This window comes from Diorhabda sublineata, chromosome 8, assembly GCF_026230105.1.
Source record: "Diorhabda sublineata isolate icDioSubl1.1 chromosome 8, icDioSubl1.1, whole genome shotgun sequence".
In the NCBI taxonomy this organism is placed as follows: Eukaryota; Metazoa; Arthropoda; class Insecta; order Coleoptera; family Chrysomelidae; genus Diorhabda; species Diorhabda sublineata.
Window position 1 is genome coordinate 5,036,499 of NC_079481.1, and position 27,571 is coordinate 5,064,069.

The 27,571-nt window shown below is 33.4% G+C and overlaps 3 protein-coding genes across 4 annotated transcripts in view; all 3 read left to right on the forward strand.

Annotated features, from left to right (window-relative positions):
- LOC130448378 (pyrimidodiazepine synthase-like) overlaps window positions 1–27,571 on the forward strand; it is a 445,274-nt gene that overhangs the window by 148,775 nt on the left and 268,928 nt on the right. The gene's annotated exons all lie outside the window — the stretch shown is intronic.
- Window positions 4,846–5,939, forward strand: LOC130448379 (cilia- and flagella-associated protein 20). Its single transcript, XM_056785739.1, has 2 exons — window positions 4,846–5,196; window positions 5,396–5,939. The coding sequence occupies exons 1-2, from the start codon at window positions 4,921–4,923 to the stop codon at window positions 5,705–5,707; spliced, it is 588 nt and encodes a 195-aa protein (XP_056641717.1). The 5' UTR covers window positions 4,846–4,920; the 3' UTR covers window positions 5,708–5,939.
- The window catches only part of LOC130448380 (uncharacterized), a 52,950-nt gene continuing 48,165 nt past the window's right edge, over window positions 22,787–27,571 (forward strand). For both annotated transcript variants that reach the window (XM_056785741.1, XM_056785742.1), the window contains exon 1: window positions 22,787–22,869. The gene's annotated coding sequence lies outside the window, so the exon portion shown is untranslated. The remainder of the gene's footprint in view (window positions 22,870–27,571) is intronic.

The window sequence follows — 27,571 nt, forward strand, 5'->3', positions numbered from 1 at the left end:
AAATTCAATCAATATGCCCACAAATTTCATACCTTTAAGTGGGTGACAAGATTCGAGAAAAACTAGTTCAAGTAAATTATTTAGTACTTATGTATAAGAAATAAAAAACAGTTTTATGACTATCTGTGCTAGCAGTAAGAAATATTCTCAAAGCTCAACAAATCCGTTCGGAATGGTATCCAAAACTTCTGCGAAGATTAACTTATTTGCGTTAAAATTTTAATTTCAATTGAGAAAGTTTTTTAATGCTAGTAATGAATAAAATTTGTCTTTCAAATAGTAGAATTGCTTCAATGTGTGTCCAAAATTACATTATTTAAAGGCCCTTCTTATTAACACACTTGAATTTACTGTTTTTATTCATTTATTTGCTGGACAAATGAAGGAAACAAATTATAAAGCAATCCTTTTTTCATTATTTTATTTTATTAAATTAAGTTTTATCAATCTCTTGCAAATGGCCTTGCAAGGAACACGGCTCCAAACTGATAGTACATAAAGAGGAATATTTAAAACGAACTACTCTTAAGAATAAAAGACAAAAATGAGAATTTAATTCTAAATCATATTCAGGAACTAAAAGGATATTAATCTTGGATATTTTACTCCCAATCTGGACATTAGATTAGATGAGATAGTGCGTAAAGTCGTGAATTTACCTCGCTAACACTTTGACCAATCGATCTATTTTCTACCCCGGACTGTTTACCAGACAGGCAGCAACCACTTTGCAAAGTGAGCTACCTGTCTGGGAGCCATGCAGCCCATATTTTCTACCTTCAAAGAAGTTTGAATGTGAGTACCGTAAACTTTGTTTATGGATTGCCTCGCAGTTTCAAAGGTGGTGTTCGAGAAGAGCTGTCGGTAATTCCTCCGATGGTAGTTCATTGGACAGTGTCCAGCAAGCATACAGCTACTCTCCTTAGCTTTTCTTTGTTCAATGAAAAGGCCTTTTAAGACCAGTTTATACCATGTTTCGAAATTCTTCTCGTTTTTCCACATTTTTATGACTATGACTTGATGGCTTTTGGGGGGCCTATGAAAGGAATCACTTCGCCTTTTTTCGTCAGATGATCGGCTCGTTCATTGACGTGTATTCCGATGTGGCCAGGTGCCCACATAAGACTAACTTTTTATTTGCTCGTTACCCTTAGGATTTGTGCAGTTCCATATTAGCTTCGACCCATTTTTATAAGAGCTGCTCTGCTATAGCGTGCAAGCTGCGCATGTGAGGATAGCGTATGTTTCTGCCTGGAAAATGGAAGGTTCTGAGTCCATTGGGATAGCAAACTTGGTTCCTGCCCCTACTTGTCCATTTTCCATTTTCAAGCCGCGAGCTTCGTGGGAAGCCAACCTCTGCATTTGTCCATTACTGTTGACTTGTTATTATAATTTCATAGTTTTTGGTAAAGCATAGTTGTGAATACATGGTATCCATGACCATTCCTTCAATATGTTAAGATGCCCAGTCAGGTCGCCGGGCTTTGAAGGGCTTCAAAGGGAGCAAAAATAAAATGCGCCTGTTACCGCAAGGCACTTATCTAGGATTGTTTCTTCAATTTCGGTATTTGTTTTTGGCCACCATATGAAAGCTGCATAGCTTATTAAATGTCGCACAAATGGATTTGTACATCCAGTTCATCACTTCGTGTTTCAAGCCCCACGTTCCTCCGAGTATTCTGCAGCAGATGTATAAAGCTCTTTTTTAGGGGGGGGGGGCCTTAATTTCCTCGTGCTACCAATTTTGATATTCGGTACATTTCCTCATGTGACAGTACAGTTTTTTCTTACTCGTCGTTTTTTTCTGTTGCAAATGCTTAAAAATAAAAATATTGTAGATATAAAACATTGTTTTAACTGTAACTGTATCTATAACTAAAGAATGAGTGTCCTTATATTCATGGTTTGTAAATGTTCCTTGTAAGGCCCATATACCATAGCAATGTCATCGGCGAAATAAAACTAATATTTTAATTTAACTTGAATTAAGGTGAGACTATGTTTTTTTGTCTCTTTAGTACCAAACATATCCGTATACAAAAATTCGCGGTTAAAAAATAATTGTAACCTCGACGACCGAAGTCAACGAAGCGTGAAATGGCTCGGCCACAAAAGTCGCAGCATTTGTGACTTTGAGTTTGATGTATCTTAGTGTGTAGTAGAGAAAATATGTTGATAACTACGACTTTGTAATGGTTGGGATTCAAAGAAGCGTGGCCTTCCATTGTCCACTCATCTTAGATCTCTTGCTAATTCCGTAGCTTCGAATTATCGTGCTGTCTAGCAATATTCGTTTGTTTGCCTTCTTTTTCTCATACCATCTTCTCATTGAAGGTTGGCGATCACGTTTTTAGATGCGCCAGAATTTCTTTTTTCTGTCGATGCATTTCTTTCCCTCAACTCTGTTCTACATTATTCTCTGTAGAATTAGGTATTTGACGTTGCGTAAGATGTGCCTTCTTATCTTAACAATTGTCAACAGCTTTTTTTGCGACCAATGCGTCTTAGTACTTCGTCATTGGTAATTCTGTAAGTCCATGGTTTCTTTAGAATGCGTCTATAGAGCCACATCTCAAACGCCTCAATTTTTTTGATCATTTGAGCTTTCAAGGTCCAGGTTTCTACAGTACTACCTAGTTTTCGACAATTTAATTGTTTTCCTGATGCCTACAAAGGGTTCTCTTAAGCATCCTTACTGAAGAATGTCCTACAGATCTAATTGATTTTTACTATGTCACTTACAAGACACAGTGGAATGAAATTGTTAATAATTACAATGACATCTGTTCCTTCTATATGCTTAGTCTACATTTACAAACTTCAACATATTTTGAAATGACATAATGGTATGTAATATCGAAAATCCTGTATTTTCCGCAAAAAGTATTAATTTTCTAGTTGTTCTGTGATATACAACGCTTAGAATTAAATGTCTAGTTATTTTTAGTGTCTGCCTGGAATTGTTAAATGTCTATATGTATAATGTATCAAATTCTATGAAACGCACTTATGAAATAAACATATCCAATACATATTTTAAGAGATCCAATATTATAGATGTTTAATTGTGATAAAATGTAGGGTGGAACAACTACTTGATCTTAATTCAAGATAATCAACAATTACTTGTATTTACAACTAGCAATTCACTAGTTATATACACATTTGTATATTGTATGCGGATTATATATGTTTACACCCTGTACATGTATTTGTAAAGTATTGAAAAAATAATAAAAATCCATTCTAAATACCAAACAGCTCTTTCATTTCAAATTGACCAATAACCAAACATATACTGTTCATTGTGCACCCACGACGATTATTTATTAAAAAGAATGATAAATATACAGGGTATCCCACGACGAGTAACTGTTTCTGTTTCTGTTTGATAGTTTCAATATGGATGAACCTACGTTAAGTCGACATGCAGATCAGAAACAATAGATGGAAAACTTTTTCACAGAATTTTACAAAGTGGAAGTAAAAGAATGTTTTACATTAAAATTTAAACATGCGAAAAGTGTGTGCAAAACTGGCGCCTAAAATCCTAGTCACTCAACAACTAGAAGCTCGCAAAATATTTTTATCGAAACTTTGAATGCCCCAAACTTATTAAAAAAGGTAATAACGGGTGAAGAATCAAATCTGCTTCAAAAGGAACAATATCTGAGTTTGTTAAAGCTGTAAAAGAAAAAGCGCGTTCTGAAGGAACCGACAAGACAAGACTTCCTACAATGTTTCGAACAATGCAAGAATCGCATGGAGCGATAATATCAAAATTCAATGTTGTATATCATCAGATTCGTTATACGTTCGCGACGAGCCTGTCTTATTGATTCCGAAGTATACTGTTACTTTAAACGTGCTTAGATCATCATCATTTCGCATTGTGCATAAAGATTTGGCACTACACCTCAACAAAATTCAGTTGGTGCAAGAATTGATGCTGCAGGATGCTGGTTAGAGGCTTCGTAAACCAGATGATTGAGCGAATTTACTTACATCTTGTTTGTGACAGGTCGACAAGCAAAATTGCCGAAACCGAATAAATAAACTTCACTTTTTTGAAGATGAAAACAGACGCACAGTTACAGTGAATTCAAAACTTTATGTAAAGATGTTAGACGACTTCTTCGTGCCCGAAATGCAAAACTTTAATGGTGAGAGCCAAAAGAACAATGTTCCAACAGGACGGAACAAATCCATACACGTCCAATGGATGTCTGCCACGAGCTCGTGAATTTTTTGCTGGTAAATTAAACTCTAGAAGAAGTGACACCTTCACACAGTCCTGATTTAACACCTATGGACTTTTTTCTGTGGGGTTATGTCAAATCTAAAGCTTACGCCAACAATGTATGCCGTGGGCGCAACGGTTTATATTTGGACAATATTATTTTAAGGAAATAAATTCCCAATCAAAGTATTCTGTAACATATTTTTTTTCAATAAACCTCTTCTCTTAAATTTGTTTTTTTTATGGGAACTTTCTTTTGGGACACCTTGTACATATTCAGATATACTATCACCATCTATATGAAGAAAGGAAAGCTATTTCCACAAATACACTATTGCCCTCTATTAATGAGTGGCTCAACTTATATGGACCGGTTCTTAGAACTAGAATATCGTTCTGTATTCTATTTTCTCACCAAACTATTTCTATGAATTATCGGCAATTTTTAACAAATTAAAAAGAATCTCTTATATTACAAATGAAAGATATATTGAGAAATTGAGAATTTTTTATGATATATTTAAACATTAGTTTTTGTATACTTCTTATATTCGACAAAATATTTTATTATAATTTTGACACTAGTATTTTTTATTGCCAGCATGGCAAACCTGTCTATCCTAACCAATAAAGTTTGTTTGTTGACAGTTAGGCAAAATGATTTAAATCTTTCGTAAAAAATGTTCAAAAATACCTTTCAAAGTGGATTCCTTTCGATTCTATATAGTATAGGAAGTAAGCCGCTTCAAATATGGGATAAGAAGTACAAAAATGGACATATCAAACGAATAACAGACGAAGACATACAATCATTGGTTTTGGAATTAATTGGTTGTAATGTGAGTACAACGTATATAACATGCCCTGCTGATCCAAAGAAAACTTTGGGAATTAAGTTGCCTTATCTTGTGATGATAGTGAAAAATTTGAAGAAATATTTCACTTTTGAAGTCCAGGTATGTGTTATATTGATTAATGCAATGTATTGATCAAACTTAATGCTAATTTGTTGGTATACTTCAGTATCACGAAGGAAATTCTTGGTGTCTATGTAGATGATAAGTAACTTTATGTATTCTCCTTAAGGAGACGCATATTTTGGAAACGATAGTTCTTATATTTGCTATGAATGCAGTATGAAAATTTTTGTTTCAGATTTTGGATGATAAAAATGTTAGACGTAGATTCCGAGCTAGCAACTACCAGTCTACAACAAGAGTGAAACCATTCATTTGCACTATGCCTATGAGGTTGGATGAAGGCTGGAACCAAATTCAATTTAACGTTGCTGATTTCACAAGACGAGCTTATGGTACAAATTACGTAGAAACACTTAGAGTTCAAGTCCATGCCAATTGCCGTATAAGAAGAGTGTACTTTTCTGATAGACTTTACTCTGAGGATGAGTTACCAGCTGAATTCAAATTATTTTTACCCATACAAAACAAACCTAAAGCACATCCGTAAAGAGCAGTTTTAAGTTAATGATTCCACTACCAACGTAATGCAATAAAGACTAATTAAATCGTTATTTATATTGGGGGATCGATAGTTTGTAGAATAAATTAACAACTTTTGACGCACTTTTAGCACTGATCGATTGATCTCTTGTGAATTTTTTTTACGAAGATTATAGATTAATAATTGTTTAGATGACATTTGCTTTTAGGAGAATAAAATAAATCACATGTAAAACAAATTGTGTTTTGTTTGCTTTTATTCATATTTATTTTATTATTTTTCATTAAACGGATTTCCACTTAATTAGAATCAGTTGTTATATTAAATATTTCAAAAAATATCTACATTGTATTGTAGTTTCAATTATTATAATATATTTCATTGCGTGAATAATTCAATAGTAAAAAAATATGCTGCTCAACAATTGAATGGTGAATATTTTAAATAAATTTTAAATCAAATATACTAAACTCGTAACTTTATTCATAAATCTCATTTGATAATTAAAAAAAAAATAATAAATGAATGAAAATCTTGAATGATTCATAAAAATAGAAAAATTCCAGAAACTAAAGTGGATGAAATATAAAACTATTCACATATTTCTAGTGATTGCTCCAATTAGTTTTATTATTTGTTGAAGGATGTCACTGTACGAGTTATAACATTAGGCTGGTCCGTTTTAAACGGGACAGTCCCGTTATTTTTGGCTTTTGGGGTTGTCCTGTCAGTTTACGAAAAGTTCCGTTTTTTGCCAGTAATACCAAAATTGGAGTTAATTAACTTTTATAAAATATAAGTGAAGACTGTTACTTGGTAATTTCTTATTACACATTCGTTAAGTAACCAGTGATTTTTTTGGCAACACTGTTTTTGACAGATCTCGCGCGAATTGTCTATTGGGCCATTGTCAAACTTGTTCAGTTTGATCTATAATTTAATCATGAATAGACTTATGAACGAACAACGCTTGCAAATTATTAAATTTTTCTATCAAAATTCGTGCTCGTTAAAGAGACTGCACCGAGCACTTCTTTCAATTTACGGGCAGTTTGGTCGGCCTACTGAAGGAACTATTCGGAAGTTTGTGACTAAATTTCGAACCCAGTAAACACTATTGGACATTCAATCACTAACACGCAAACGTACAGTGAGGACCAAAGAAAATATTGCGGCTACATCCGCCAGTGCTACTGATGACCGTGAAATATTGATTCGCGGCCGATCGCAGCAATTAGGCCTCTGTTATTGCACTACGTAGAAAATTTTGCGAAAGGATTTGGGTGTAAAAACTTATAAGATACGGCTGGTGCAAAAATTGAGCTCTCCCACAAAATTTAGTGAACGACCGCTGGCAAAGCTGGAGGGAGATCCACTTTTTTATTGAAAAATTGTGTCATCAACAACCAAAATTGTCGCATCTGGAGTGAAGATCAGTCAGAAGCATAGCAAGAGCTACCAATGCATCCCGAAAAAGTCACTGTTTGGTGTGGATTATGATCCGGTGGCATTATCAGACATCAAAAGCAACGATGGCCGGAGCGTTACTGTGAATGACTAGCGCTATCGTGTGATGATTGACGAATTTTATTTGCCCAGAATGGAAGAATTGGATATGCCTGACATATAGTTTCAACAAAACGATGCCACACGGCACGCGAAACAATGTCCTAATTTAGAGCCGCCTTCGGTGGACAGTTCATCTCACGTTTGGGACCTAGATCGTGTGATTTAACGCATTTGGACTGGTTCTTGTGGTGCCATATTGAGGCTAATGTCTACAAGGTTAAACCAGCAACGATTAACGCACTGGAAGCCAATATTGAAGCATTTATTCGTGAAATACCGGTCGATATGTTGAAGAGAGTGTGCCAAAAGTGGACCTTGCGCATGGGCTAACTAAAGCGGAGCCGCTGTTAATATTTGCATGAAATCATCTTCAAACATTATATTATACTGATCGTTCTATCGATTTCAATAAAAATTCCATCAATTTTTCCGAATTTTTTGAGTTTTTTTTAAATATCAAATCCTTTACCTCTTAACTAATCATAGTTATAATCATTTCTAAAATATTAATAATGAAATTATTCCCGTGTAGATTTATCAATCAAGATATTCAAGTGAAAATATTGATTGATCTGTCGCTGGTATACGTGTTGATAGAACAGACTGTTTAATTGAAGTGAATTTGTTTTATTTTAGAAATAAAATTTTAAGAGGATGTTTCGAAGTTTTGTAAATACCCTCTTTTGTATTTTGTTTCAATAATTTCATAAACATAATGAGTATTTTGCATAAACATTCTTAACAATAAAACATTTCCATTTAGTTTTGAGTTAGGCCAGTATTAAACGTCCTAAAAATATTTTATAATTTTTGAAATTCTAATGCAAAATAAATGTTGGAATTTCCGGCACTTCAACTGCAAAAATAATTTGATTGTCCCGTTTTTGAACACAGTATTTATGGTCAGCCTACATAACATGTATTTACGAGGTATGGTAAAATTAACCATGAAACAATATACGTCTGTTATTTAGATCGATACATATTTAATGGAGTAAAAATGGCTGGAGTCCACAAACTTTTACAGATTGTCATTCAATCTGTTTATAAGTTGATAGGTTCGTCGAGAGATGTCACACTACGTTCATATTCATAAGTCTTAATAATTAAATATATTTTTTTATGAAAATACTTAATCTAAAATTATATTATATACGTTTAACTTTATTTCAATTTACTTCACGATTCATTTAAATAAAAATAGTTGAATTATATTTATTGAACTTTTATTCATGTTTTGGTTTTTACAAAATGAGTATTTTTGTACTATACTGTATATTCATTGCGACTCCGAAGATCTATTGTGACACGGATTTGGGATGGGTCCAGCTGCTGACGATCTTCATCTTCTATTTCAAACATTCCTAGTTGTAATGCTCTGGAGCTTCGTACTCTCTCAAACTACGAGATAATGTGGATACAGGTTTCGTCCTCTACGTAGCAGAATCTGCACGTTGCATTCTCTGCTAAATCCAGCGGATGTCCATCGAGACCACAATGCCCCAATTTCTGGTATTCGTAGATTGTTTTTATTTAGGTTGATATAGAACCGTTGACGCAAGGCTTCTATCATGTGTAATTCCTTGTGTAAAAATTTTCTAACCGTTTCTTTATCGGCGTTTACAGCCTCTACAATCATCCGGATGCTCATTCGAAGATCTGCACGCACAATTTGGTTGATTTTGGTCACCTTTTCCGGAATTAAAACAGTCACACGATAACCTGGGTGTTGGTAATCTTCAGTGCTCTCTCGGCCCTCACTAAAGCGCTTACACCACGCAAAAACACGCGCACGAGATAGAGAATTGTCCTCAAAGGCCCTTTGCAACAATTTATAGCACTCAGTCTGAGCTTCAGTCACATACCTTCAAGATTGTTCCATACTGGCGTGACCCACAAACATATCGAACAATTAAGACGGACTGGACGATATTTAGAAATGTTTAAATATTCGAGATTTTGTAATAGGAATGAATCTAGAGAAAAAGCTTTTCGTTTTTTTTTCGTCGTTGTTATATACACAAACACCGAAATAACAAGACTCGAAAGAATTACGACGTTTGTTGACACTACGCGAATACTGTTAATGTAAAAACATCTTTATAGAGTGATTCAACTTTAAATTTAAGGGTGATTATAACTTTATAGTGAATTTAATTCCATATCATTGGTGACAATCACTTCTTTCCAATGGCAAAATATCAGGATCTGCCACCAACAAGTGAAGTAAATTAGAAGTTGTTGCAGCTTCATCACCACTTCTTCCTCAAAATCACTTTGTAGTCTGGGGATAGCCATAATCGTTTTCCATTTGAAAGTTAAATACATCTACAATCGATTGGATCAAGTCAAAATAACGTTTTGATCCATCTAGTTACCACCGGATTGTGTTGAATCTTTAAAATTACTTGTTAAAAGTTGATAAAACGTGATTTCCACTTCGAAACAAAGTAAGATTGGTGGTATTCACGTAACAGCCCTTTCGTCTTAGTTCTGGTACAAGGTATACAACAACTGATACTACTTAGGAAGTTTCCCATGAATATCTTTGCCTGTCTCAGCTCTAATTATTCCAGTAGTTGATTTTTTCCTATCCACCTCCTAAGTTGGAGACTGGAGACATTTTTCAATTGCATATATTTTTGCATAAAAAAGATGTTTCGTTCTGTCTGCTGTTTTAGAGCTATCCATTGATGAGATTTCTATCGATTTCTTATTAAGTGTGTTTATCGCATTTATAGCTTGGGTAAATTTTGGTTAATATTTTTCCAACAACCAATAATAATATAGAAAAATGGAAGATTAAGAATCACTTCTAGTGCAGTCATTAATCATATTCTCATAGCCTCGGTTGTATACATACAGGCCAGTCTTTGAATCTTCAGAGATTGATTCTCGTGGTGTTCAGACTGGTTCTATTGCCGTAGTTCAATTCCGTCTTGTATATCGAAAGCAGGATCTTTTGGTTACAACACTACCAAGTTCCTATACATCATCACGGCAATTTCTCACCAAGTAAATTATTTCTTCCGCGTCTTGATGCTGAACGCTCAGATCAAATTTTTTTCTTACTTCTATCGAAGTTCATCATTATGGTCAAAATAATAACAATCACTAATTTCTCAATCTCGATTACTTCTTCCACATGATCTACTTCTAATTGGTCCGACTCTTCATCAAACAAAACATCTGTTGTGTAGTCTTCATCCAAGTATTTGAACATAAGAATTTTAATGATCAAAAAAGTGAACCTCAATCACTATAAGTAGCAGTACTTTATGCGAGAATATTTGATAATGAAATGAGTGTTCTTGTTTTCCCAATTACTTTTCTCATGATTTAAGTTGTCCGGGTACCATGAATAATACCTTGACATCGTATTATAATATTATTTCTTACCACATCACACTTAATTTGAGCCCAAATTAATTTTAATGAGCTTAATTTGAAACGGTAAGATGGCAAACGTTGTATAAGTGCCGCCATTTCGACTTAAACGTGTTTCTCTACTGACTTTTTGGATTTAACCAAAGCTATAAATTTTTGTTTCTAAATTTCCGAATAAAATTCTATTTCATTCAATATAAATCATTCTAGGAATGAAGCTTTTTATCATCATTAACAAAACCCTCTTCTGATCTTTGTTGAATAATAAAATGCCTGCTTTTACCAGAAGAAGTCCAGTAGAAAGTCTTTCTAAATGGTCTGCTCTGCATCAATTTTTGTTTACTGTATGGACAACGTTAATCCATTTATGGAAGTTATGATATGATTTCTTTCAAACAACTTGTTTTTAAATCTAAAAGCATATGAAGGGTTCAGGGGAAGAACTTGATAACAGCCTTTGCGTAAATTTTTCAGGAGAGCAAAAAACAAGTTTGGAGACTCGTATTTTGTCAAATTTTTGTTGTAGTTTGCAAAATAAATGTTGAACTATCTATATACTTAATTTTAAACGTGTATACTCATTTTCAACCATTTAATTTTATAAAAACTTACCTTTTTACGCGAAAACTCAATATAAATCAAATTTGTTATAGAAAGAACTTGATCCCGGAGTTATCAAGTTATTCCCCTGAAAACTGAGAGATTATTAAATAATGAGGATTTTGAATTACGCACCAAAATAAAGTTTAAAACCTTTATTTATTGCTTATAAACATAAATAAATTGAATCAAATGAATAAAATGATAAAATTGACAAATTTCACAAGTTTAAAATGTGTCTTTGAAGTAATAAAATCGTTTCCAGTAGTTCCATGGTAATGTTTTGTTGTTACTGTTTCTATGTGTGTGGCAACTGGGAAAAGTAAACTGCAGCTTCTGGTCCTTTTCTTCGGCAAACTGTTTTTCGAGGAATTTTTTCTGTACAGCATATTTATCACATGAACTACATATATCGGTTCTAGGATATCCGAACGAAATGTTGAATTCTTTATTAAATATTGTACGATATGACTCTAAACTACATCTAATATTAGGATGACAATCTTGAAAGAGTTTAAACATTTTAGACACATTTAAATCATCTGGCAGATATGTTTTTTTGGAATCCTTTTGACTATAGTGGCTTTCACGGCCTTTGAAAGATTTTATGTGGCTGCGTATAGCGTCAAGAGTCTCATCTGAAAGTTTGTGTGGCCTATTTTCATGTTTACCTTTATTATACTTAGGTGGAGTTCCTGTTTTCTTCATTTGATTCAGAATATAGTCAATCTTGCCTCGAGAAATTCCATGTATAGATATGAATGCGTTTTTACACACTTTAAATTCTTGAGCAGTGTTATTTCTCATTACTCGTACTGCATAACAGTAAGTAGCGTCATTAAATTTGGCATCTAACTCATTTTTCACCCGGTGACGCTGAACAGGTAAAATCGTCACTAATCCTGTCAAATAGAGATTCACTTCATCATGACTTTTTAGGGAGTTAATATGTCGTAAAACTTCGGCCCTTTCACGTTCAGTAATAGCTTCAAAACATTTGTCTTTACACTTACAAGGTTCACCTCCCTCTCTGCTCTGTAAATTAATCTTTTTACTAACCTCCTTTAATCGCCCGTGTTTAGGCCTCTTCCTTGCTGACGGTGGTTTGCACTCGATCTCTTCTTCTGAGGACGCACTTTCCATTGTAGGCTTAAACTATAAACTTAACTTTGGCCTGATTAGACACTAGTTAATGTTAATAAAACTGAAAAGACACAACACTAACTTAATAACAGCAAAACATAACCTTCTGTCGTTATGAGTATAAACAATAATACACTACTGCTGCTGGTGGCCAACGCATGAACTATGGAGTTATCAAGTTATTTCCCTGAGCGACTGGCACTTATCGAGTTATTCCCCTGGAACTGATTATTTTGTTCGTAAATATCTCTGGAGTTATCATGTTGTTCCCCACAGTATTTTATCATCTTGTACAACTCAATTCTACCAACCTAAATCACTTATAAACTGAAAATTGAAAAAAATTGAAGTTATCATGTTCTTCCCCTGGCCCCTTCATATGTCCGCTTTTTAAATATAAATTCAATTTCTTCACACAGGAGGTGTTGTTAATTTTTACCAGAATTTTGTTTAGTGTTGATATTTCATTCTTAAAAAAACTTTGTACGATCCTTCTCTTCAGAAAAATCTAACGGTTTGGAACCAGAAATCTCTTTTGGAGAACGAAATAATCCATTTCAGTGGCGGCTCGTGATAATATATTTCAGACGTTCTGTAATGTTTTTTTGTCAAATTTCCTTTGATTATATCGGCTAATTGTTATAATGGAAACCATATAAGAAAAATATAGATTACCTAGAAGGACTTCACGCAGTTTTTTACAATAATTTAATTCTTAATATTTATTGTATCTGAAGATAAATTCAATTTCTACAAATCTCATTAATAATATAATAAGCAGGTTTAGTGACTCAACCATTTTGTTAACTAAGCTAAGGTGGGCTTCGGGATAAAGTTTCTTCGTTGATTGATTCGATTTCGAATTGGAAAATTTCGTTCTCTTTCTGATGTTATCTTGGAAGTTGTTACTACAATTTCTGATAATGTTTCAGTTTCTCTCAGTGTATCTGCTAAGTGGTTTCTTATTAAAAATTTTGGAAATTGTAGTGAATCATTCAAAAGTTTGAAATTGTTCTTTATCAAGTGTGAAATAATAGAAAGTGTCGGGACGTACGCTGCAGTACTCCTCAAAATTTTCGAATAGAAAAGTGATGCAACTACTAGATGCTTTTTAAAATTGAAAGCGTTAGACATCAGACTACTAAAGCTGAAATAATGTGATCAAAATTGGATGTTTACGTTTTCCTTTTTGTGGGTGATTGTGAGTGTCAATTATGTGGTTAGGTTTCAATTACAAATCCAATCAGTTCTGGTACAAAAATTTTGAGTAAATTTTCTTGTATAGCATTCTTCTGACCAGCGCTCTTAAATTTGTCATAATTCCTGTTCATAGACAAAAGATGCATCACTGTTTGTATTAAAACGTAGATTTGTATCAGCGATCGGATATAAAAACATCACTAGGAATCAAATTTGGAAAATAAACAACAAACTTTTCGACGAATAATCAATAGTTTCCTGAAGTTAATTAGTTGTAATGACGCATACAGCAAATCCTAACAGAACTGCCATTAAAGGCCGAGCTGGAGAATCGCGAGCTGGAAACGTCCGGTATGAAGAACTAATTAATAGGAAGACTCAAAATGGCACTGCTAATGGAAGGTTTTGATCCAGAAACATATTCAAAGACGAATCTTTCACACTCATCACTTTCTCTCGTGTAGTATAAAGTCTTTATCAATTTACCACAAGAATAAAAATCGTATAAATGAAGAAGAAAAACATTACAATATGTTCAAATTGAATGGTGGGGGAAATTCAAAGACCAGAAAGACCTCGCGAAGGTCAAAATATTCAATATCACCTACGAGAATGGAAATATTAAAGAAAGCTGAGGGTCCTTTACATAAAGAAAACTTTTTTGCGACATACTTAAAAAATGTGCTTAAGACGAATGATGGGTAATATCTACCACAAGATGGAGAATCAGCTCTAACTAATTTACTAGAAACGAAATCAACATTATCATTAACACTAATCTAACCTATTGCAGGAAAAAACCTTCGGCAGCTACTAGAAAAAGGATTTCAAGTCCTGACGCAGCTGTTCAAATCTACAATGCACGTTCTATTGCATTATATAATATTATTTTGCTTGTGTAGATAGAACTATTTACAAGAGTTCAAATACGAAAGCTGTTGCATTATTTTCGAACAAATTTTATATCGTTTCATTAGCCGGGCGTCTTAGTTTATTTACGTTTCATTACAGAAAAAACAATTTATGTGTTATTAGGATTATAGCAGCCACTTAAATTCGACTTTGAAAGACTTTTACCTCCTAATTGCTATCAAAATACTTGAAGAGAAAAATAATAAATTGAAAGACGAGAAATGCAAATGATATTAAGACGAAGAAATATGAGAACACTCGATGCGTTTGTCCAGTAAATTACTTTTGAGATGTTTCCCTCTTGGAATAAAACAAAAAGAAATATTTATCATTATCGCTGACTGTGCAGAATTTTTTATTGGAGAACACTTTTACTGCTGAATATGAAGCATCTCTTTTCCGGCGGTTTTTATTGAAAGAATATTGTGATTATATTCAGATATTTTGCTTAGATCAAAGGGAATAAAAATGTAACATACGCAGAGCAAACAGTTACGTGAAAGCTGTCAAATAAGACAAAGAATTTTAAAGAATTGCATTGAAATAACCAAGGAATCAATAGAATTAAGTATACATGTATCGAATTATCTGGCCACTCCTAAAGGGAATGAATCTTTTAAGATCTGTTAATCATGTATTAAGTTATACAATATGTCTCTTATTTTATGCTAAATTAACTTATCATCTCGGATTACCTAATTTTTATCTTATATTCATGTGACTGAGAAGAATCATAAATCTACCTATTTAACTTTTACTTAATACTGTTTTCGTTAAAATTTATTGTAAACTGGCCGTTCCATGACGGGAACTCACGTAGTTAAACGATTCCATTTGTCCCTTAGGATTAGTATTTAAGACAGCATATACACGCATCGTGTATTCTTAATAGTCTTGACATCCAATGAGTACTGTAGTCAGATTATTAAAAACACTTTATTTATATTTCATGTTGAAATACTGAAATTTGGTTTTCATGTTTTATATACAAGGTGGGTAATCGAAAGTTATATGGTCTCATAACGATATGAATATCATTTACGTCTAATGCCTAAACGTCTGGGGACAAAAACAAAAACGACGTAAAGTAATTACAAAATTTTATGAATAAACTCAAGATCTGAAGAAATCCTTTACATTCAATCCCTTTGTAAGAATAGGAAAAGCCAGACGAATAATTTACGATATCTGTCTGCATGTTGTGATAGATATTTCGTTAGAAAGAAAGCCAGGATCAGGCAGAAAAGCAAAAAAAGCCAAAAAGGAGAGAGAAGCTTTGGTTCAAAGGGCTAAACGAAATCTGGGAGTCAGCTTCCGAAAATTTGGCAGAAAATTGGGAATCGATAAGAATCATGTACATAACATAATATAATGTAGTTCAAAAATCAAAAAAATCGGCATCCAAATATTCTAAAAAACATCAAATGAAACAAAAATCGAAACTTAGAAGTCTTAGTGACAACGAGTTTTCGCCCGCTAAAGGCTTAGAAATTATTAGAGACGACGAGACATATTTTACTTTTGACAAGAATGAAACGGCGAAAAAGCATCCTGAAGGAAATGTTTTGCTCTGGTCAGATATGGCAATTGCTCATTATGCATTTTGTAGAGTTTAGGGAAGTTTCTAGTGTGCCCGAACACGAGAATTCCGAGTCGGGCTTGCAAGACGTCGCGCAGCCAACAATCGACAAGCGGTCGTTGGACATTCGGGTGTAGCGTTGTTAGGTCTTGTGTGCGAATTCCTATCAAATAACAGCAAGTTTCAAATGCAAAATGAGTTGAAGCGAGAGCCACTGTTTATGATACACCACACTGGTGTATCATCCGCCGTTCAAAATTACCGTCAAGAGTGCAAGTACTTCATCATCTGGAGTACAATGTGCATACAGGAAATGGACGAGAGCGACGGGCGAGAACAATGTGAGAAAAGTGATAACTCTACATTAAGAGCGGCGAAGACATCAGGGAAACACGAAACGCTACACTTAAAGACAGTTGGAGTTAGAGACGGACTTCATCGATCGGCTTGATGAACTCTTCCATATCATTATCCATATCATATAATGATGATGATCAAAATCCAGGAGAATATTGAGAGTTGCAAGACAGAGGCAGAAAGGTAGCCCAGGCTGCATGTCAGTACCTCTGAACATGATTCTTGCCAGGAAAGATTGAAGGCGTGCAGAGTGGTTTTAAAAGGAAGTCGATCGAATATTTTCGTCCAGAATAATCCCATGAAAACATGAAAGACTTTGTAGGCGTACAATCTCTGAAACTTTTCTAGCGGTACCATGTGTCAACAGATTTTCTGTATGAGAACTGTGCTCAGTGGGACTGGATCCCGACTTACAAAGGAAGCACAAACATACTTCTTGGACTTCAGAGTTGTGGATAACGCTGCTTAGGGCACCGCAAACCTTGGGTTAGGTTCCTGGGCCAATTACAAAATGAGGAAAATTTCCAAAACAGTTACTTGTTACCCAACGTACTCGCCGAGTAATGCCTATGAAAATATTGACTAAGAAATCTATCGTCAGGTTCTTGTTACCATAAGTAGATGGTACGTGAGTGGTTTTTCCATATTACACCAATATTTTGGAGATTTTGAGATTTTAAGTTGCTTTATGAAAGTTTCAATAGGGGGGAAAACTTCAGGAAAATGCCGCAAACTAAAAAAAATAGTGAGTAGCTCAATATAATTACGAAATTATTAATAGTAAAAACTTACCTACAAAATTTCACAGTATTTAATAACTGAAACTAAAATTAATGGCCATAAGACAACAAGTATTTGTACTTATCCTTTGAACCCTCTCAATTTAACTAAGTAATCTCAAACAAATCTAATCAACTTTCTTTAATAAAATGAGTATCCACAATTATGCTTTCTAATATTCTTACACCACGAAAATGTCTTGCATTTTCGTAATAATTACTTTTAATGAAACAATTTCACAGTCCTTTCCTGCACTTGTAATAAAGGGTCGGCGGCCCATAAAGCATAATTAAAAAAAATGATATTTCACCTGGAGCTGGCTGTGTTGGTGTTTTAATCACAAAAGTTTCTTACTTCAACAAAGACTATTCCTCTTCTACAAAGGACGCACGTCTACCAATTTGTCGACCTATGAGGACGTGAAATCGTAAAATTGAACTCTAAAACTATTAACACTTTATCAACTATGCCTAAGGTAGTTGATGATGAAAATTACAGTGGGTCATGTCGACGATTTCTATGGTGATCTTGATAACGGTTCACACTTATTTAAAATTTTGTGTACAAAACTCAATGCAGAAGTAAAGTAAATGAAGAATTTATCAATAAAAATGTGTCAAATATAGTTATTCACGTAACTACATATAAAATCTTGTTCAACAAGCGTGATATTTGCCAAAACGAGAACCAGCAGGTATCGAAGTCAGAAGTGATTACTTGAAATGTCTTCAGAATTCCATTTGAAGTCTGCAAATGGAATTCTGAAGTAGGTAGTTTAATACCTGAAAAGTCAAGGAGTAGATAGATAGGAAAAAATAATGGAGGCTGTGGGGATGGACTACTTGGGAAGATCGTGCAGGATATCCAGAACTCAGCATATACGAAATGAAGATATACGAAAAAGAACAGGTCGAATATACACGATTTCAAAGAGAATACAGACTAAGCAACTGCTCTGGTACGGACATGTGATGAGGATGGATAGGATCAACCGCAGGATGGAAGAAGACGAGGAAGACCCTCAAGGATCTGGAAGGAAGGAATTGAACATAAAAGACGAAGCTATCTATGAATGGAAATGCCGGATGCGGCAGAAGAAGTTGTAGGACTCATGCAAACCTTCATTGTTTTAGCATGAAAGTATGGAAGGGGAGAAGATAGAATTGAATTGCATAGTGAAGCTTGGAGTATGGTAAGATATAGCCGAGCGTATTACTCTTGAACGACTGTTCGAACAGATCACATCTTGCAAAAAAAAAACATTTAACGTTCAGTTTTCAATTTACAAATGCTCAGAGTTGGATTTTAGTGTCTCTAAGTAATATTTATCAAGAAATTGCTGAATTATTCGTATGTTTAAATTCTAAGCATAGGAAAGTTGCTACTCAAGTTTTGAGACGGGCAAATACAGACAAATATTTATTATTGGATACCGCTTTATTGTTTTTTAAAATAACTTGCATTGGGGTACAATACTCAGGCATTTGGAGCAATAGTTGAAGGATCGAAGTATATTTTTCATTCTGATTGATATACCTTCAAAACATGTGATTAAAACGCATCAACCACTTTTCAAGTGTAGAAAAAAGTTGATTTCGCAATTTATTCTTGATATATGGGAATAAGAAGAAATCCTTGGGTGCCAAACCAGGATTGTACGTTGGATGACCCATCAATTCGATGTATTGGCTGTTCAAAGAAGTTTGAACTGATTTGTGAGAACTAGCATTGTCGTGATTGAGAATCGTCTTCCCTGATTTTTTCAAATACTTCCCGCAAAAAAATCCTAGTGAACCGTTAGGATTCGACTATTCTAGATTGCTCTAATGGAACGGTGGCGATTGTCCAGTTATACAGGTGACCATTTGCTTCAAAACGTTTGTTCGATTTGACTCGTCTTGAAAAACCCATACAGTCGATTATTGTTTATTTCGAAACGGTACCAATGAAATTCGGTAGCTCAGGATTGTGCTTAATCACCAAAAGTCGAAGCGATTTGATCATCACATTGCTGCTGGTTCAATCCACGTCGAAAGTCATACAAAATCATCGCGCGAAAATTCTGAGTAACTGTAATCAACTCAAATAGTAGTCGTATGACAACACGTTCTGAGTACGTTCACCATTTAATATGTCAAACTTCATAATGGCAATCTCAGATTTGGAATATTCACTCCCGTGTTGCCGTATCTTATAGCTGCAGTTTATAAAAGGTATAAAAGACTTTATGTGTTGTTTCCTAGTTGTATATGGGAATGAGGTCTACCACTATGATTTTAAATCAAAACAAAAGTCTAAGGGATGATGTACACCAGGTAATTTGTCTCCAAAGTATGTTGGAGTACATAATTATTTCAAGACATCAGTTTCTTGAGATACGAAAAGATTTTTGGTTGTGAGTTTGTTGTTTGTTCAAGTAATTTACAGCTTAAAAATCAGTGAACTTAAGTAAAAACCATTATAAAGCCTTTTCTTTCTTCATTTGACTGAGATAATCACAATGGAAGCCTATTTCGAATAATAAAATCGTGTTTTCTTATCGAAAGACTGTATTAGACAACTAGGTATTCAAAAATTGATTTCTTCGTGAAAGGATGAAAGTTGAAATAGTTTGAAGCTAAATCACTTCACAGTTTTCGACATTATGTACAATAATGTCTACGTAACCACATCAGAGGTTGGCTATGGAATCACAGCAATTATAATCTCTCATGAAATGTTTTCCGAGAAATATTCCTTGACGAAACTAAACTCATACAGGACCGGTAGAACCAGAATTTTATTCATATAAAAGACTATGATATTATTTTCAATCCCTAATAAACCTCATAAATAATTCATCCTGGAAATCTAGAATCGATGTTTCTAAGTATTCTTTCCCCAAAAATTAATTTCGTTGGAACGTTTGTCGTATATAAAGAGAGGCTGAATACACTGTTTTCACCACCACTACACCAACACTCACAATTACACTGTTTGATGTGCGTTTCTATAACCTAGTTATCGTCTTCAGGGACTGAAGGTAAATTGTTTACTGAAGACGATAACTTGGTTATCGAAACGCGCGTTAGACAGTGTAATCAGTGCATTTAGTATGAATATCACCAACGGTTCCAGAAATTCCAACTTAACAAAGAAACGCTAAAGAATAAATTATTTTAGAAATTCTACATCTTGGGAGCGATTAAAAGAAATCAAAAAGACTTCAGATGTTTTAATAAAATTTAAACCTGTCAAAACGGGAATGAATGTTTGCTTATCAATACAATATGTTCTGTATCTGATTTAAAAAACCGGAAGAATTTTTGAAAAACTATACAACTCGATATTCAGATATTTTAGAACCTTTTTGTTCGTCAAAATAGCCATTAGGTGCTAAGTTTACTTCTAATGATACAAGTGAAATGAAATTTCAATATACAGAAGAAAACTACAATGAGTAACAAAATTATAGGTAATAGTAATAGGTAGTAATTAGTATATAAATCGTATATATGTTCATAGCAAAAATTGAACCAGTCTGCAACTTGCCCAGATTTAAATATTATTATTAGAATAGTAATTTCAGTAAATATTCCCTCAAATTATTGCGAAATGGGGGAAAATATGATATCGATTTCAATTGGCAATTGATTGTGCATTTTTTTTCATTGTAAAATATTGAACCCTCAACTAATTCTTAACGGAGAGTAAAATCAACCTTTCTAAAATTGGAGAAGTCCCTGCAGTGAGACCTGCTGTTTAGTTCGAGTGAATATCTAACAGCTCTTTTTTGTAGTTTAAAGATTCGCTCAAATTGAGTCGCACCACACATACCTCAGAAGGGAAGGGCATATCGGAGATGCGACTCAATTAGGGCATAATAAACTTAAGGAGGTGGATAAGTTCAGTTCTTTGGAAACTGATCTCAGCTCAAAACAAGAGGAATTTAATTTTTTGTATAAGGCGGTAATATGTTACTTCCATTTTCAAGAAATTCTCCACATCATGCTCTAAGAATTTTACAGATTCAACGACGTCCTTGGTGGTGTTATTCACTATAAAAAAAATAAACAAAATAGCGCCTAGTATTGAGCCTTCGGGCATTCCACATTCTATTGGCTTGTAAGAAGACATCTTTGTATCAAACCTCACAACTTACTTACCATTGATAAGGTATGACTTGAACCATACGAGAGGTGTTTCCCTGAACTGCAATGTATTAATTAAAATATTATGATTAACACAATCGTTAGCGATGTCTTCCCCAAATCATCAAGATTTGATTGAACATTTTCAATCCTCGTTTTTTTATATATATTTTTAATATAGGTATGAAAATATAAAGCCATCACTGTAGTCGGTATTTGTTCAATTAATTTCTATAATTTACCATGTGGATGCCGTTCTCATACCGAATTGGAACTGGCAATTTGATATTTATACCGCAAACTCAACGAAACCTTAATTTTATAAATGCAAATAATATCGTCTCGTTTTCTCTGTGAAAAAGGAATAGATTTACTTATAATATCTCTGTTTTGTTTGTCTTTCGTAACAAGAATTCAGATTGTACTTTATGCGTAGTATAATTAGTAAGCACGGCTACCAACATTAAGTAAGAAAAAGGGCCAGAGATGAGATAAGAATGTTGAAATTGGCAAATAGAGCGTAAATTAGCATACTATCTTAAATTACACCACCGGTTAGTATGAAATCTATCCAGCTATACAATACTTTTGAAAAAAAATTATATCACAAACAGCCCTCTAAAACTTCAAGTTTAATACATTTTGTAGCATCTCTATATACATATAATGAGAGCGTGATATCAATCGACCATTTTGTCGAAGGAAAGGCTGTAATTACTGACTAGTTTCGACTTCATAACGTCTCATCAGAGCAATTTAACAATCCTCGTTCGGGCTTAAGACCCGGACTGAAGACATAAGTGCACGATGATGCACCTTCACATTCCAGCATGATACAGATTAATTTTTTTGCCAAACAAGAAACGAGAATCATCGCTTTGTCACCCTATTAAACAGATTTGGCACCCTATGACTTTTTCATCTTTTCTAAACTCAAAAATCCGCTTCAGGGAACACGCCAAAAATTTTTCGAAACCTTAACAAGTTTTATATTTTGATGGCTAAGGAATTGGTTTGTTTGTATTAGCTCGAGAGAAAATATAATGAAGACTTTTTTTGAAATATATGAAAATTATTTATAGTGTAAATTTGAATACCAAGTTTTGATTGTTCTATACAAATTATTTTGTACAATCCAAATCTTCATTTCTATATGATAAATTTGTTTTCTCATTCTTATCTTTAAATGACTAGTGTTGTGAAGCTAAAAACATTCACCTCCTCGTATACTTTTTCATAACCACACTTTTATTCCCAATTGAAATAATCAGGTGATAATTGAACGCTTTCACTTTGGAAAAACGGAGAATTACCTGAGGGAACTTGTTGCGACAGATGCTCCTGTAGATGAGCCGCCTTTTGTTGGTGGCAGCGCCGGCGTGCGTCGCGGCGTCATATAAAAGGGTTTGCAAGAACTCTAACACTCTCAAAGTTATCAACTTTATAGTTTCAACAGGTGAATACAGAGTGTGCATCTTTTTATCGGCGAAACTCTCTGTTCAGAAATCGACGTAAGTTTTTCAAAAAGTATTTTTTCACGGAAATTTCAACAAGAAAATTATTGAGTTGTATCTAAATAAGTAATGAATGAAAAAAAGCAACTGCTCCTTTATTTCTAGATATTTTCATGATACCGTATGGGTTTGGTACTCCAATTCTCGTAAAATATAAGTTCTATTTTGATATTTAAAAAAATTATATAAGTTCTTAGAAATGGGTGGTTTCCCAAATAACTGACTAGACGATTTGTTATCAAGTATGAAATAAAAATCAGTATTTTATTTTTGAAAAAAGATATACACAGTTTTCAAACATTGTTTCTTTGGCTAGTGAAAAATTTTTGATTAAAATTGATAAACAATTTCTGTGGGCTTTGACTTTTTTGATTTCATTGATTTTGTTGTTATTACGTATACATTTTGTGGGTATAAACTAATTTTTGGTGAACCAGTTTCCGGTTGTCTCAAGTCAAAACTCTATTCATTACGTTTACAATAAATTTTTCTCTAACTTAGCCAACATGTTTATTAGAGGTATAGCACTCCATAAAAGTTAGAATCATGTTTCGTTGGCTAGCCAAAAATTTTAGAATAAAATTGATAAATAATGTCGCGGGTATGTAAACTTTAAATTCCTTGAATTCATTGATTTTTTTGTTATTACGTGTTTACATTTTTGCGGGTATGAACTGATTTTTTGTAATCCAGTTCCGGGTTGTTTCAAGTCAAAACTTTATTCATTACGTTCTCAATAAAGTTTTTTGCTCTAACTTAGCCTACATGTTTATTAGAGGAATGAAATTAATTTTGTTAAAGAAATGAGATGTTCCTCAGATTAATTATTTAAATTTTTGACTTTTCATTGACATGAAATAATTATTTTTTGGTATAAAATAGCAAATAGTAATACCAAAAATGGTAATAATTATTGTTCAAGTAATTACCATATTTCAAAACAAAGTTCATCCTCTTTTAAATATTATTATAGATGGAAAAAATAGTTTATTGGGTTGAAATTAATAGTTTGATATCAATTTTATTGTTTTGTGTTCAAAATTGAGGAATCAATAAGTGACTTTCGGTTACAGAATATTTTTGTCAAGAAAAAACTATACTCCAATTTTTTGGTAAATTTTTTGTCCAATTTAAGTTCAGTTTAAGATTTTCCAAAAATTTTAATTGATAAATTTTTATCGTTAATATTTCTCAATCACGTTGTGAGCTAGATTCTAAGTTTTTCAGTTTCCTAGAAATATAATCTTGAAATTTATACATTTTTTTGTGAATATGATTTCAATTATTAATTATCCCAACATGAAAAATATAAGGGAATGGAAGACAATAACAAACAGCACACAACATTTGAATTTGAATTTGAACTAGCTCTATTAAATAAAAATCTCCAATTCAAATGTTACTAAGTATCAATCTACCTATCTACGATCGAGCAATTGGTTTGATGTGCAGTTAAACCACTCCCTTAAGTTTCGCAGCCATAATATTCTTCGTCTTTCTATACCTCTCTTACCCTCTGCAGAATAAATCTCTGGAGTTCGAATCATTGTCCTCTCATTACATGACCGAAGTACTCTAATTTGCGGGCTTTTATGGTAGTCAATAATTCTCTTTGTGTTAACAATTTGCGTAAAACTTCTTCATTTCCGATTCTATCTGTCCATGAAATTCGAAGTATTGTTTCCAATATCCACATCCAAAGTGGAGAAACAATTAATTGTTACTGATGATTTAAATAAGCCGTCAGCAACGTGGCCCACGGGCTGTACGCGGCCCGAGTCCTATATTCCAGTGGTCAGCGACTGTTTTGTAAACAATTTCTGCAGGCCGCCCATTTTCATGTGATAATAATGAATACTGCAGATTAATTTACAAATGATTCTAACATAACACCGTCAAAAACTCTTTTTGAGGAATTGATGATCTCGTCAAGATTCACAGTACTTGCTATCTGATTTTGGCGAATTGAAAAGATTTGATAAGCAGGTTTCGGCAGTACTTTGTTATTCGAACAATCTTTCTCAGTTCTCGATTACATTAAAAATATTCCCCGTTTCTGATTCAATATTTCATCACCCCAATTTTTTCATTAATCACTTAAGTATTTTGAAGACTTTGTTATACGAGATTTGCTACATAAGTTTTAAAATAGACAAATGAAAATTTTTATAATTGGATAAGACAAATTGTTCTCTAAAATATTCTCCATTAAAATCAATGCACTTTTGCATGCGTTTGAACCTCCAAAGCATGTGATTTGAACGCATCAACCGCTTCTTCAGGTGTTGATCTCGCAATTTATTCTGCAGGAATAAAAATAAATCATTGGATGGCAAACAAGTACTGTACGTCGGATAACCTTTCAATTAGTTCTTTTGACTGTTTAAACTTTTTATACTGATGTGTGAGAGCTCGCATTGTTGTGGTGAAGAATAATTTTTTTCTGTGATTTGTTTCCCTGATTTTTTCGAATACTACTGGCAATTAAATATAGATTCATGATTAGTCGTCTGTGACAATCTTTTGAAGCATCGCGATTGAATTAATTTAGCATTTATTTGCAGCAATCTACACTAGCTTTTTATTGAGCGATTGTCAAATTATTAGGCATACAAAGCGAACAAATTCATGCAATATTGAATGTATGAGAATAGAATTAATGTCCAAATATTTCACATGGCGATCTTGACATTTAGTTCAGGCACAGCATCGATGTTTTCTGATACAACAGCCGATTTTGGACAACCTTAACGAAATCCATCCTGTAGCGAAGTGATGACCAGGATTGAATTTGGAAAAACAGCGAAAAACGATAGCTCAAGAGGGTGTTTTATCATTAAATTCGAAGCGAGTTGATCAGTTTAATCCACATGGAAAATCATCGCAAGAAAATGTTCGCGATTCAATTCCACTTTTTGAACAAGTCAAAAGCTTCAAGTATCTGTAAACTAGTCAAATATCATTCGTATGACAACACGTTCTGAGCACGTTCACCATTTATCAATGTCAGATTTGACATAAATATTGCCATACTTAAGTAGCAGCTTACTCTTCAACCATACTTTATTACATCGCAAGTTAGTATCCAGGACAATCTCAGCACCATCTGCTATTCAAATCAATATTGAGGACCAATTGTAGCAAAATTTACCTAAAAAAATTATTTTTCCTTCTCTAGTGCACTTTAAATGAAACATAGCTATTTTGATCAATTTTTAATATTATACTTTATAGTTTTATAAAACTGACAATAGTTTTATATTTCACATTTGAAACTTAATTTGGATTATGGCTCATATACATGAATCATTTTAGAAAAACTCTTCAAAGTTTATGAAATACAGTTAAATACTATTGTGGAATACCCTGAGTATATAAGTTAAAAAAAGTTAAAAATAAGATGTTAAAACGTAATTAACCATTTTTTTTCCATAATCTGGATACTTATCCAACTGCTTCACTACCCACTCATTTTAGTCCACTTTATAGCTAATTTTCAATAATTTCTAAACCAGAATGAGGTTTCTCACTTTTCTATTTCTAATTCTGCTAATTTCTTCGAGAAAATCTTGAATAAACTCGTTTAATTTGAATATTGTTTGATTATTTATGTGCTAATACAAATCTAGCAACAAGGTCTAGTGTCAGTTAGTTAGTAAAAAGTTTAACGAAACTGATGCAGTAAAATATTTAACTGAAGATAAATCTTCAAATTTTTGTGACATGTTAGGAGTAGATCCACATTTGTTTAGTGAAAAAATACGAATTATAGAAGATATACAGTAAAGGCGATCACAGCAGATGCTCAAAATGTTGTCCAATATATTTCGCAATGACTGATCAATTTTTCTCATCTCTGTGGTAATCCTATCTTTTAATTCCTGAATATTGGCATATTTTGTTTTATAAACGATATTTCCTAAGTGACTCCCTAGGAAACAATCCAAAGGATTCATGTAGGGTGATTGCAGGGGCTACTCGATAAAACCGCGCCTTCCAATCCATCTTCTGGTAAACCCATTATTTAGGTATTACTTAGGTATTACCTTACCACACAAGCATAGTGATGTTGAACACCATCTTGTTGTAGCCAGATATTGTTTTATGGGATATTCTTATTGTTTGAAATTTCCTGATAATGATGTTTTTTTTTAAATGTAAGTGTCCTTCTAACAGGACACCAAGATCTAAAGATTTGTTTTCAGTTGATGCAGTTTTTTTGATTTGGATAAATCTTTTCCCGAACCAGTTTCGTTAAACTTTTCTACTAATTTAGACAGAAGATATATGGGATTTCGGTTAGGATATAAATTATTAAAGATATTAGACGTTTCTTGTTGCCTCCTGTAGCTATAACTCAGAAATTATGGCAAACATTTGATGAAAAATAATAAATATTTTTCAAGAATTCCGAAAAGCGAAGAATCTTTTATTTGCGATATTTATTGTAACAACAAACATATCTCATAGTTTCCACAAGATTTTAAGCTACATTGCCAAGTTTCACTTTACGCAAAAATTTAAGGTTATAAACTATATATTTTCTACTAATAACGATGAAGTAGTTGGCTCTTGATATTCAATTTATTGGAAAATTATTTTATTTAATAGTTTTATTAGAGAAAATTAAGAAAAAACTGTTCAATTGACATAGATGTACGGCCAAACTTTTCATTATAATTTCAACGAACTCTTAGAT